The 13,735-nt window shown below is 52.2% G+C and overlaps 1 protein-coding gene across 1 annotated transcript; it reads right to left on the bottom strand.

Annotated features, from left to right (window-relative positions):
* Positions 1–3,691: 3,691 nt before the first annotated feature.
* Positions 3,692–12,896, bottom strand: CCDC177 (coiled-coil domain containing 177). The gene is made up of 2 exons (XM_027568770.2): positions 12,596–12,896; positions 3,692–11,653 (listed from the first exon to the last, which is right to left on the bottom strand). The coding sequence occupies exon 2, from the start codon at positions 11,623–11,625 to the stop codon at positions 9,514–9,516; it is 2,112 nt and encodes a 703-aa protein (XP_027424571.1). The 5' UTR covers positions 11,626–11,653; positions 12,596–12,896; the 3' UTR covers positions 3,692–9,513.
* Positions 12,897–13,735: the final 839 nt, after the last annotated feature.

Genomic DNA, 13,735 nt, shown 5'->3' with positions numbered 1-13,735 from the left:
CAGCAATTTCATATTGTTCAGCCAAATCAAAAAGCTTCAGGGCAATCTGGCACCTTTCATCAGGATTGGACAATAAGAACAGTAAAGAAAATCCGTAGCAGATTTTCTCTTGCCCAGCAAATATAATCTATTACTTTCTAAATCATTCTGAACTCCAGCACTTTGTGTCCATCTCAAGTCTTCACCTTCCAAATGACGCAACTGCTACCAAACACACCCTCAAAGTTACAAAGCATACTGGCTTTCCCTTGAGCTTTGCGTACCTTTTCTTCTGCTACTTGAGGTCGTAACTAGATCAATTCTGGTGCCCACACAGAGAAGAGACATCTCAAAAGTACCTTCTAATGGATTCCAAGGATTTGTGAACTGGTTTAATCACTGGCAGAAGAAACTGTACATGTTTTCATTACTTGTACATTCTTTTTGCTAGAAGTTTTGGCAACTTTTGGAAAACCACTTAGAGTCAGCTTGCCTACACTTATCTATGTAGATCTGACATCTATGAACTATGACCACATTTTGAGTCGGGACCCAAATAGCAAACCATCAGTGTCTAAGGCACCTGCTCTCTCCTTTCTCCTCCCTGGCTCTTACTTCAGATGGTTCCAGTGAGGGGCTTCTAAGCCCTCTGTTGAAACATTGACTTACTTAGCCATGCTCAGACTCATAAGATACATATCCCACCTGCATTTTTCTGTCTATGGCTTCATCCTAGTGTGCTCCAGCCTCTCCTCCCTTCTCTTTATTCCTGTCTCTTATTTCTGTGCTCTCACAGCATGTTCTCCTTTTTGGAACATAGTGATGCTTTTACTTATTTTAATAATCCTTCCTCAGTCAGCCTTTTCCCCTCCCAAAGCAGTTCACTCCCCTCTCTCCTTGTTATTTGTTTCCATTTCTTTTAGTGGCTGCAGGAAATGGGAGCCTATGCAGAATTTTTGACCCGCCGATGGCAACCGAGGCAGACTATGAAGAGTAAGGCCGGCACTTCTGGCTGGGCCCGTACCAAATAATTAAATGGCTTCGCTCCCAATATCCTTTTGTTGTGAATCTCAAGAGGCAGGAAGGGCTGGTGTGATAAGTGATAATGGGTATATCAGGTGAGGTGAAGCCCACCCTACTGGATTCCCCTTTGCAGGTAAACCACCAGACTTTAGTACTCAAACCCCTGGCTTCTCAAGATAGTGAAAACAAGCACTTGCCTCTGTGTGCAGGAGTAGTCAGTTATAACTGGGAATAGTCAGTACAGGCAATATCCAGAAAATAAAACATGCAGCTGGCAGCCCAGAGATGGAGAGAGCAAAGGAGAGATTTTTATTAAACTGCTCTAATAGGTAGCTTTTTATTTTTCTCCTTTCGGCAGGACGAAGTCTTCTAGAAAACTGCGTACTTAGGGATAGTTGGGAAGCTCTTTGACACCTGCAACCATCCCAATAAGATCAGAATGAATGGAATGTGTTAGAGTGGGCCAAGGCAGGGGACTTATTCATATCATTCAAATGGAGAGAGGGATGGATGGTGTCTCATTTCCCTTTCAGTTCTGAAATATGATCCGGTGGCCTAGGAAGTGCAAGCCTGGCCCCAAATGACACAAAGTTGTCAGGAAGAAAAGAGTTGCCTAGAAACAAGGAGGTAGGGTGGTGGGGAGAATTTACCAACGGGAGTTAATCACACATGCAAAATGAACTGGATTTGGGCTTGCCTTCCGGAGCAGTGGCTCTCACACTTTAAAGAGCAGCACGAATTAACTGGGCATCTTGCAAAAAAAGCAGACTCTGAACCCGAAGTTCTGGGATGGAAACGGGATTCTTCATTTCTAACCAACTCCTAGGTGATGCCAATGCTGATGGTCTGTGGACCACAGTCTGGAGTAGCAGGGTTCTGCTACTGGGTTCTAGAGCAGTGCAACCCAGTAGAACTTTCTGTGATGATGGACATGTTCTACACCTCTGCTGTCCAATAGGGTGGCTACCAGGCACATGTGGCTACTGAACTCTTGAAAGGTGGCTAGTGTGACTGAGGAGCTGAATTTTTAGTTTCATTTAAATTTGACTAACTTAAATTGAAACAGGCAGATGTGGTTAGTGACTCCTGAATTGGAGAGCACGGGTCTAGAGCAGTGATTCTCAAACTTAGGTGCACACTGGAATCACCTGCAGGGCTTGTTAAAACACAGATGGCGGGGCGCCTGGGTGGCTCAGTCGTTAAGCGTCTGCCTTCGGCTCAGGTCATGGTCCCGGGATCCTGGGATCGAGCCCCGCATCGGGCTCCCTGCTCCGCGGGAGGCCTGCTTCTCCCTCTCCCGCTCCCCCTGCTTGTGTTCCCTCTCTCGCTCTGTCTCTCTCTGTCAAATAAATAAATAAAATCTTTAAAAAAAAAAAACAAAACACAGATGGCAAGGTCCCAGCCCCAGAATAGCTGATGCTGACCTTCCTGGCCTAGGACCACCCTTGGAGAACCTCTGCTCTAGAACATGCACTAAACTTCAGGGTCAGCATGAGAGTCTCTCATCTTTTCTCCAGGCAGTGAACCTCAATCTTACCCTCAGGGTCAGCACAACCCACCAGGTCCAGATGGGGTGTGAGCCTCAGTCCCTACAGGCCTTACGCATGGGCACAGTGGGTGGTGATTCAAATGGCTGGCACCGGAAGGCTCCAGGAGGGCCCACTTTTAAAAAATATCTTTCCCACTGATTCCCAAGAGGCGACAGAACAGACCAGTTACAAGCATTTGCTGTACAGCCAGATTAACTGAGTCCAAGCCCAGTTATGCCCAATACTAATCACTTAAACTTGGTGCCTCAGTTTTCTCATCTGTAAAATGGGAAGAATACTACTACTTACCTCATAGAGACCTGGTGAGGATTAGGTGCTTAAAACAGCTGCACAGTGTACGTGCTCAGTATGCATTAGTTATCAGCACCCACAATCCCAGTGTTTACAGATTGTTCACTTTGGCTCTGTAGGTACTCTGCTCACCCTACTCTACTATTTTGCTGAGGGCTCAGGAGGCCTCTAAGGTCCACTGGAGCCTCCCTCTAGGGTGTCCAGGGGCAGAAGAAAGGTGACAAAGCACGAGGGCACCTCACTTTCTGATATACACGGGAGAACTGGTACGGGCCACTCAGCTGTGCACTGCTCTACATCCGGAATGGGGACTTGACTTCTACAAGCCCAGCTGTGCAGCCATCCCCCAGGCAGCTGTGTGCAGGGCCAGTGGGGCAGGGAAGAATAGCATTTTTCTGAGCCTTCTTAGGAAAAGTCATTTGTTGAGGATGAAGTGATGCGAGTATACACCCACCTCTCTCCTTCTGCTCCCACATCTGTTCCTACAATGAGCCATCAGCACTTTCCCAGGCTGAGCCTGTCGCAGACCCTGTTTCTCATTCCCACATGGCCATAGCAGAGACGGCAGCCCACCCCGGATTTCCGCCAGGCATCACAGCCTGCAGTACCAGCACACCTCCCACAACTTCTTCTGTGTGGTTCTGCTGAAGATACTACTATAGAATTTGGTGGCACGACTGAAATGTCCTCTTCCCCAAGAAAGGTATACACATTTTAAAACATTCGGTCATCTTAGCCATCATTTAGGAAGTCTTAAAATAAAATTTTGAGAATTACCACCAGATGTCAATTTTATTGCCAAACATTTGGTAAACAAGGTAATCCCTCCCTCCCCAACCCCAGGCTAAAGCACATCACTAGGGGAAAATACTCCAGAGCCCCTTCCTTTGGGTTGGCTGGGGGGTTGCCACACAGCAAGAGATACAGACAACTGCAAAGGGCTACCATCGGCGCCTGGTGTCCACTAGGACCAACTGGCTGACATTCAACCTACCTCATTCCTTCCTTTTCCACCCAAGTTCAGAATAACAATATCCATGAATCGAGCGCTATTTCTAGGGACTGAGCTGCTTTCCAAGCATTAACCCATTTAACAACTGCCTACCATGTAGGATCTGTTGTCCTCCTTTTACAGATGACAAGAGGAGCCCACAGAACAGTAGGTAACAGTCTGAATAAGTCAAGATCCTTGCTTCTTTGCCAAACTCTTTGCCTTGAAGCTATGGCAGCCGCATGGACTGGATGTTCAGACCTTTGTAGATGTTTGTCATTCCATCATGCTGAGATGCTCCGAATGTCAACCTTTGGGCATCCAAATTCCATTTCCCAGCCAGTCTGTCACATTGAGAAGGGGAAAGGAGAAGTGTAGTGGCAGTATGAAGACCCTTTGTCACCCGCATGGCTCATTGCTGGGTTTGGGAAATATGGACACTATGCTTACAGGCCAGAGCCTGAAGCAGCTCTGGAGCTGGAGGTAGGTGGCATCAGTGGACTCCTCCCAAAGGGCAGCTAAGTTTCCTCAGAGCTTACCCTTCCCTGGAAGAATACAACCACAATTTCCCTCCCTCTGAAAGAACGCTGATGCTGGAACTGGTAGGAGTGTGTGTGCGTGTGTGTGCACGTGCACGCGCGCATACAGACACTCAAACACAGGAGTAGATATGGGTCTACTGTCTGACAGTCCTATGAATTGTGCAAGTGTCTGACACAAAAACATGCTACCACTACTGTACTAGTGGAGAGGAAGAAAGGCATGAAGACTTCAAAATGGCAGCTAATTTAAAAATCACTTTGGACCAAGTCTTTGTTCATATGGGACATGACAGTATTTGATGAATCAAGAAGTAACAACAGTGCAAACAATGATCATCACTATTCCTCAAAAGGAAACCACCCTCCCCTCTATGTCCTAACATCTGCTACTAACTCCACCCTCTGTCCCAGCCCTGAATTTTTGAAGCCCTAGCAGCACCAGGGCCCAGCCTGAAGGGACATGTGAACGGACGCATTGGGCTGGGAGGAGGTGCACCTAGAGAGAGCACCAGAACTCCGTGGAACAGCGGACAAAGGTGAGCAGACCAGGTGCTCTTCTATACAATTAGGTAATTAAAGCACGTGATTGGTCAGAATACAGCAGGTGCTGCATCAGACAACCGAAGCCAAATGTGTACCACATATAGGGCCTAAACAACATTTCTAGAACCGAGAGCTATCTGCTGGGTCCCTGAAAGCTGCTTTCCAGGCTGTGTCAAGAAATGCCAGGTTTCCTTGTGTTCATCTGCCAAATGTTTCCCTGGGACATGCAGGGTGGAGACAGCAGTCGTATGGTGGAGAAAAGGCAAGTCTACAGAGCAACCTACGGGCAACCTCAATCACCTGGAAGTCTTAAGAAGAATATTTGCTTCACTAACCTTTCTCATCAATTTAGTATTGATCAGAAATCTCTTTCTGTTGAAACTTTTAAGCTGGAATTGCTTTTTTAAGCTGGAATGTTGAGCTTCTTGTCTCAGCATGAACAGTTGAATGATGAAGCTGGTACCCTGTTTTAGTGATCTGGGACTCTGCATGGCCTGAGGCTCATTCTTTGGGTTGATGATCATTACCTTTCTTTTTTGACGATCATTATTTATGCTGCCTTTGTTAATGTCATGGCAAATAACACCCTTGAAGGTAATCTTACTCTCTCTTTTTACTGTAATTTAAAACTGATTAAGTACATGACCTTATGAATTTGACCTGATTAATCAAGGCTCCTGGCTAATCAAGGGAAAGGGAACAACAGGGACTGAATGATGGTTTGTTGGCAGATGGCGTGTCCCCAGGAAACTAAAAAGGCTTGAAGTTAGTGCCTGAAGGACCATCAGATCTACCTGTGGATGGATACCAGGGTAGGAAGGTAGTTTAGCCCAAAGGGGACATACAGATGTCTGTTCATGACAATGAAGCATCAACAGTGCCCAGGGTCAGTGATCGGACTTTGTCTTCCCAGCATCAAAAGCAGTACTTGGCACACAGCAGATGTTCAATACAAATTTGTCAAATGAAAGGAGGTTTGCCTACCCGATCTATCCTTCACAGATTTCATCAGATCACCAGTCAGTTGTCCACGAGCCATCCACCATCTATCCCTCTCTCCATCTAGTATTTATATGCAAACCATATGTGAGGTGCTAAACTGTGATCTATAGGGGATTCGAGGCTAAATAATATACAGCTCCTTATGCAAAGTCAGGCATCCCTCTGTTTCAAGGGACTTTTTAAAGGAGAAGGAATGATAACTGGTGGACTTTACAGAGTAGCTTGAACACAAACTGCATTCTGATATGACATGCCTTCACTCCTCCATCCACTCTTCACCTTTGGCAAATCCCTTGAAGGTTCAGTCTGTGAGCTTCTGAAGGGAAACTTCTGTCTTCTTGTCCAGATGTGGTGTAGGCACTGGTCATTGCCTAAGCAGGACGCTGGGCTAGCTTCACCGATAATTCCACCTGAAACAGCTTTGTCCTGCTTGTTTCCTTGGTAATGAACCAAACAAAAGCTTCTTCCAACCCTTCCCACCCCTCCTTACTCCATTTCACGTTCTCTCTTTTCGGAGTCCGGGGATGCTCCAAGAGGGCAAATGTGAAGGTCTGAGACCACTTCAGGGCTGCAATTTCCTGGATGGTAAGAAAACTTCCAGCATGGTGCTCTGAGGCCGATTCTGGGCACTTGTTAGAATGTTTACATCAGGAGAAGTACGCCTTTCTCCACCCACTATCCCCAATGCCCCCAAACCCGCCAACTGTCTCTTGCTGCAGTTCAGAATAGGAACCACTTCTCTCTGGTATCACGTCAAAGAGAATATAAATGAAGAGTCCAACAAAGGATTCTGGAAATTGCCCCTCCTCAAAGGGCAACATGACCACTTATCCTAGGATGTAGCAATGGGTCTATATTCTAGAGGATGATCTGAAATTTAGAACCATTCTTTATGATGACTAGGTTTGGCTTCTGTCTTTGCTTTAATTTTACTTAGCTATATGGATCTCTCTCTCTCTCTTTTGGAATCCAAGTTTTTTTTTTTTGTTTTTTGTTTTTTTTTTTCCTTTACACAGTGCTTTTCTCTAAGTGCAAACCTCTAATTTGGTGACATTCAGATTCAGACCTGGGCCTTTGCATCACACGTGACACTATGATCGGCAATGTGCTTTTCTTTTTTAAGCTTTATTTAAATTCCAGGTAGCTGCAATGTGCTTTTTGAGACCATTCCTTTCGGCCCTAGATCACAACAGTACATTATACTCTCTGGGCATAGTCCGGTCACATGATCCTTTCTGTTTATGCCCCTTGCACCTGCAGTTCTGAAGTCATAGGGCTGAGAAACCACTTTGATTCTGATTCATCTTCACAGTGCTGAGGAAGGCCAAAGTCACAATCCCTATTCCACAGGTGGGGAACCAAGGCACAGAGAGGTGATCTACCCAAAGTCACTCAGTAAGTCAGAAAACAAACTGAACAGAGGGCAAGGTAAGATCACCTGTGTACCTTCCAGTGCGTTATCCAGAAAACCAGATTGCAGTCCTTCTCAAATGAATGTAGGTACTTTGGAAGAAAGTAGTTTTACGTGGAATTTCCTATTCACGTTTCAAAAGCTCTCTAGGAAATCAGGAGCCACAAGGTAAGAACCAGTAAGTATCAAATTAACCTTTTAGTCAAATGCCCCGACTCACAGACAATACCCTTTATTCCAGCTAGCTCACTGATAACCTGGTTACCGGCAAGAAGAAAATTAGAGGGAAAAATTCATCCATTCAAGAAATAAACCTTGGCACAGCTCCTGTGTAACACCTAAGTATTGCTCCCTTCCACACAATGCTTTTGTACCTGCTGGCATGCAATGGGGGGGGGGGGGTGTACGGATGGAGTGTGCATATATATATGTGTGTGTGTAATACCAGACATTTTAGGGACAATTCTGCCCAGCAGAATATACATGAAACATGTCTAATATAGTAGTTCTCTACCCTGATTCTTTTTTTCTTTTTTGGTAACTTTTATTTCCTGATCCTGATTTAATGTAAAATGTAATGTTTTCCGTGATGAAGGCAGAGTCAGTGGGTGGATATGGCCAGGGGGCTGATTTCAGCTTCATGGGAAGAAAGAACTCTAGGCATTAAAGTTGCCCAAAGACAACTGAATGGGACTTTTGGGACCAGGGAGTGGCCTGGTCTTGCAAGTATTTTCCCCCAGAAGCTAAATGATTATCTGCTGCAATGCACTGCCCCTTCCAATGCCCAGGAATCAATATTCCCAGAAACCAATTAGGCCAACAGCAGCCCTCCTGCTTCTCTACTCCAGGTCAAGAAAGGCACAAAGAAGACCAACAAATAATACTGAGGCGGTGCTTTGGATCCGGAAGACCTTGAGGTACCAAGAGAAGATACTGATGGCCCCGTCTGGCCAGTGGGAAAGGTGAGGCACGGAGAGAATGATTCAACACTTCCAGCAAAGGTGAGGGGGAACCAGGAACTTAAGGGGGAACATTCGCTTTTTTCCTCATGTGAGGGAGGAGGGGAAGCTACAGAACCAACAATAGCGACCACAACTCTCCACAGCAAAGCAGCCCCCACAGGAGATGACCCTCAGGGCAGCTGGGACAGTTCCTTCCCCGAGGGAATCCTAGCTCCAGACTCACTGGGCCCACCCTCAGGGACAGCATCCAGGGCTGGAGATTTAGGCAGGATCAGCCTGGGCAGGCACATAAGGTAGCTCTGCTTCGTAAGGCATGGCTGATGTCTTTCGAGGAGTGGGCTCCACACTGGGAGGTGGGCATCAGACACGGCCTCCCCCCAAAGCTACCCTGCAAGAAAGCAGAATCCGGCGGAACAATGCTGCCTAGGGAACTCATCTCCCCCAGGGGCTGGGGGCTTCCACTAAAGCGAAACAGCATCACCAAACCAACCGATTTCTTGTGTCGTTTGGGAGAATGAGAGGAAAAAAAGACAAATTGATCATTATTTGCAGATGATTGTCTAACTAGAAAGCCTATGGGAATCAACCAAAAAAAACTACCTTAACTAAGACCAGAATTTGCTCAAGTGGCAGTTTAAAAGTCAAGCGTACAAAAACCAATCGCTTTTGGGGTCCCTTGGCGTGGTCTAACACCTTGGAAGAGCTGTGCTTTTGTGCGAGTCCTCTGAGCTTTGTGCAACTTGCCATTATTTAAAAAGATGGAGGTGAGCCAAGGCGACGCCTCCTCAGCTGCAGTAACCAATGTCACCTCAGACACCCACATGCGGAAGGTGCCTGGGCTGACTGCTGCAGAAGGGGGCGGCCACTGCTGCACCCTCTCCTACGGGGGCCCTGCAACAGTCCCGACTCAGGCCCCCTCTCCCCGCTCTTTTTCTATTCCACCCCCAAAGACACATTGGGAAGCTTGGCGAGGGCCGCTGCGGGAGCCACCAAGGGGATGTGGTTAAAGATTGTGCTATGTCATTTCCAAATGAAGTCCGATTTTTAAAAGGCCGTGGGCTGACAGCTCTCCTATCTGTCCTCTCATTGCCTCATTGGTCGGGAGCCTGGCGAGGCCGCGGCGCTGGGCCCCGACGGCAGACTTCCACAGTCTGGTCATAAAGGCCAAGGGAGGCCGCGCAGGGTTGAGCGGGGCCGCCTGGCCAGCTCAGGGCCGCGGTCATTTGCGGTCCAGGCTGGCGTGCAGCTGGGCTTCCCGCACCATGCGGTCGAAGGAGCGCGTGTTGGTCTCCTCGCGTACCTTCTCCCGCACGTGGAAGGAGGCTCGGGCTGTGGAGCGGGCGGTCTCCAGCGCGCTCCGCCGCTCCCGGGACAGCTGCTCGCTCCGCTCCAGCTTGCGCCCGATGGCCTGCAGCAGCTCCTGCCGGCGGCAGTCTTCATCCCTCTCCACCTTCTGCTTATTGGCGCGCTGGGCCCGCTCCTTCTCCAACCGGCTCTGGCCCACGCGCCGCGCCTTCTGCTGCACGGCTTCTTCGGCTGCCTGCGTCGCGTGCTGCAGCCGCCGCTCCCCCGCCCGGGCCAGCGCCTCCAGGTGCGCCTGGTGCTCGCGCTCTTTGCGCTCGGCCACCTCCTTGGCCCGCCGGCCCTGCAGCTCCTCCCGCCGGGCCCGCTCCCGCAGCTCGCGGGCGCGCTGCTCCACCAGCTGCTCGTAGTTCTCCTGCGCGCGGCCCAAGCTGGCCTCCAGGGAGCTCCGCAAGCCCTCTCGCTCCGCGCGCTCCTGCCGGGCCCGGCCTTGCAGCAGCGCCTCGTGGCGCGCCCGCTCCGCCCGGCTCAGCTCCCGCTTCTCCCGCTGCAGCTGGCCCTCCTGCCGCTGCTTGGTGCGGGCCGCGCGCTGGGCGCGCTCCCTGCGGACCAGCTCGGCCCGCTCGCGCCCTTCCTGTAGGCCCTCCTCCCGCTGCTTCAGGTTCTGCTCCTGCTGCAGCTTGCGCAGCCGGTCCTCCTGGGCCGCGCGCTCGACCCGCTCCCGCCGCAGCAGGCCCTGGCGTTCGGCCAGCTCCCGCCGCCGCTCCTCGCTGCGCTCGCACTGCCGCTGCCGCCGCCGCGCCTCCTCGCGCTCCTCGCGCCCCCGACGGCCGCGCCGCTCCTCCACCTGCGCGGCCCAGGCCCGACGGCCCTGCTCCAGCGCGCGCTGCTTCTCCCGCTCCTCGCGCTCCCGCCGCTGCTCGGCGCGCACGCGCTGCTGCTCCCACTGGCCGTGGGCCGCGGCGCGCTGCTCCAGCAGCAGGCGTTCCTCCTGGTGGCGCGCCAGCATCAGCGCCGCGATCTTTCGGTCGCGATCCGGCACCCCGCGCAGGCCCCGCTCGGCGCGCACTTGGCGCACGATGCGCTCCACGTGCTGAGCCGTCTGCGGAGAGTGGCTCAGGTCACCCAGGCTGAAGCTGCGGCCGGTGAGCGGCACCAAGGCCAGGGCGGAAGGGCGGCCCAGGGGGTTGGGGGCGGAGGACGCGGAGCCCGCGGGGCAGCTGTTCCTGGCCGAGGCCCGCGGAGGCCAGCGCAGCTCCCTCAGGCTCTCCCCGCTGTAGGACGACGACGACGCGCCAGACTCGGAACTGAGGGCGCCCTCGCGCCGGCGGGACAGCGAATCCAGCGAATGGCTCTTCCTACCTGCCCGCGACGCCGCGGGCGGTGGTTGCGTCCGGGCCGGAGACCGGCTGGAAGAGGCCTTGCGGGCCGCACGCGGCGCGGGCGAGGCTGGGAGGCTGGCGCTGCTGCAGCTGCTGCTGCTGCCTCCGCCCGCGCTGGACACCGAGGCGGCGGTGGCCGCGGGCCCCAGCGGCGTGAAGAGGCGCCGCTTCTCCTCGCGTACGATGCGCTCTCGCTCGGCCCGGCACTGCTGCAGCTTGGCGCGCCGCTCCGCCTCGTAGGCCTCGTACAGGCCGGTGGCCACCCGCATGGAGCGGCCCGGAGCCTCGCGCACCAGGTCTGCCAGGGCCCGTGGCAGCAGCTCCACTGGCTTGACGGCGCAGCGCGCGCAGGCCTCCAGCGAGCGGGGACTGGTCAGCACGTAGCGGCTACCCTCAGCCTCCGGACAGTCGAAGTTGAAAAGGTCGAGGTGCAGCAGCGGAGACTGCTCCCGCCGCCCGCCTTCTTCCGCTGCGTTCGGGACTTCAGTGTTGCGGGGCGCCGCCGCCGAGGCCGAGGTGGAGGCCGAGGAAGCGTTGGGCTGCTGGGCGCCCTGTGCGTCGGGGGGCACAGATGCGGCGGCTGCGTCCCCTTCCGAACCTTCAGGCTCGGCTCCGGCCTTTTCCTCTTCCGGCACCGGGTCCACCATGGCTGAGCCCTGTCCTTTTGTGGAGTCCCTGCGGAGGACAAGGTAGGGACACCGAGGAATACATGAGAGCAGTTCCCCCCGCCCCATTCATATACACCCCCTCCCAATTTAATCAGCTTTGGGATTAGGCTCAGAGGCCCGGTGGAACGCAAATCATAATACCAATGCCCTGAAAACCCAGGCGGGGGGCGGGAGGAGGGGGCGGGGAGTGGTGCAAAGAGAAAAAGCCTCAACCTCCCTCAGCCCGGGTGTGCCGGCCAGGGGCCTGGGGCCCGGCTTCCCAGGGCGTCTGGCCCGCTGGAGGCATCTCTTTCCCGCTGCAAGTTAGGATGAAAAGATCGCGGTGCAGGCAGTAGCCGGCCGGGGAGGCGGTGGAGGATTCCCGGTAGGATTAGTGTATTTGTTTGTAGCTTAGGCGGGGACCGGGGGTGCAGCTTTGCAGGAACAAAAAAAGAAGAGGCCTGTTCATCCTCAAAGTGCATTGCTGCGAGGACCCCATTTGCCTAGGGACGAAGTTTATTTGGGATTAGGCTCAGAGGCCCTGTGATTTGTATGATTAAATTTACATGATGCATATTATATGATTGCCCCCTGCCAAAGGAGACCCGGGCCCGGGGCTGATGGAAGGGCTGAAAGAAATGCCTTAATTATAAAAGGCCTCCCCGGGAGGGGTGTTCGATTCTTGTTCTGTCTTTTGGGCAGGGCTTGCTGGGAGCTATGCCGGTCCCCCCTACCCCCACCCCCGGTGTTGGCTGGGGATGAAGGCGCCTGTGTCCTCTCAAATGCACCCGATCCCCTCCAAGTCTGAACGTGCTAAAGGCACCATCCACCCCGATCTAGCCTCGGACACCTGCCCCTGGATGCCCTCCGAGTCCCCGTACGGTATCCCAGCGAGGTGGGCTCTGGGGATTCAGTTAGCCCGGCCACGCCAGTGCCCGCCGCTCCCGGGTCTCCGGGCGGGGTCACTCACCGCACGTCCCGGGCTTGGGCCCCGCGCCGAGGGCTTTTGTTCGCAGCTCGCCGCTCTCCCTTGCGCGTCTTCAATCCCCGCGCCCGCGGGGTCCGATTACTGCCGGCTGCAGCCGCGGTAGGAGCCCCGGCTGCCACCGCAGCCACGGCCAGCGTCTCTCCATGGGGCCCGCACACATCCCAGACGCTACCTACACGCGGGAGGGGGAGTGGGACAAGGGCTCCCTAAAATCCCGCGGCTCTGCTCCCTTCGCTCACGCTGATTCTTGAAAAAGGAAGCCGGGTTCCATCGCTACTGCATCCCTCGCGGTCTCTCCAATGGTGAAGGTACAGCAGGTCTGGCGACGCCCCCGGCGCCTCCTGGTGGACGTTCAAGGGTGTGGGTTTGTTTGCTTAGAGGGCGAAGAAGAGAAATACATTATATATTTGGTGGAGATGGATATATATGTGTTTGGTGGAGATGGAGATCTATCCATCTCCATATATATATATATATATATATATATATATATATATATATATTTGGGGAGGTGGATCTATATATATTTGGAGGGAGATGGGTATATATGTATTTGGTGGATATGGAGATATATATATTTGGAGATGGATATACACACACGCACACACACACTTGATGGATATATCCACTGAGAAACCCTATTCCATAAGCACCTTAACTGCCTAGAATGAAGGAATAGCTTGGCTTGTTTCTCAAGGGGACCCTGAGAAACATATAAAGTTGATAGTGAATAATTGGATAGAAATAGGGTTCCTAATCCAAACTATGATTTTATTTTTTTAAGAAAAACTAAGAACAGATAGGTTTGAGGCAGGCAGAAAATGTGTGACTAGTGTTTAATGCAAATTTATAGGACTTCCCGGTCCCAGGTTACACACATTAGAACCAATTAGTGCCCTTTAATGAGTGTTATTTTGAGATACCTCCTCCCCACCTTTTTTCCGTTTGGAGTGGGAGGGGCCACAGAAGATAGATGGGTGGAGGACTGGAGGGAGGAGCTTGGCAGGTGGGTGGGACATTAGAGAACATGGCGAGCTATGTTGTTGATAACCTTGATGCTATCAGATAGGCCGTGGGGAGCAAATGAAGGATTGAAAACAGGAAAACGACATGATTGGGTTT

This window comes from Zalophus californianus, chromosome 6 (genome assembly GCF_009762305.2).
Source record: "Zalophus californianus isolate mZalCal1 chromosome 6, mZalCal1.pri.v2, whole genome shotgun sequence".
In the NCBI taxonomy this organism is placed as follows: domain Eukaryota; kingdom Metazoa; phylum Chordata; class Mammalia; order Carnivora; family Otariidae; genus Zalophus; species Zalophus californianus.
The sequence above is the reverse complement of the archived record's forward strand: the minus strand, read 5'-3'. Positions and strand labels throughout refer to the sequence as shown.

Bases quoted from the DNA above. Each gene is read 5' to 3' on its own strand.
- CCDC177 (XM_027568770.2), bottom strand. From the start codon at position 11,625: ATGGTGGACCCGGTGCCGGAAGAGGAAAAGGCCGGAGCCGAGCCTGAA.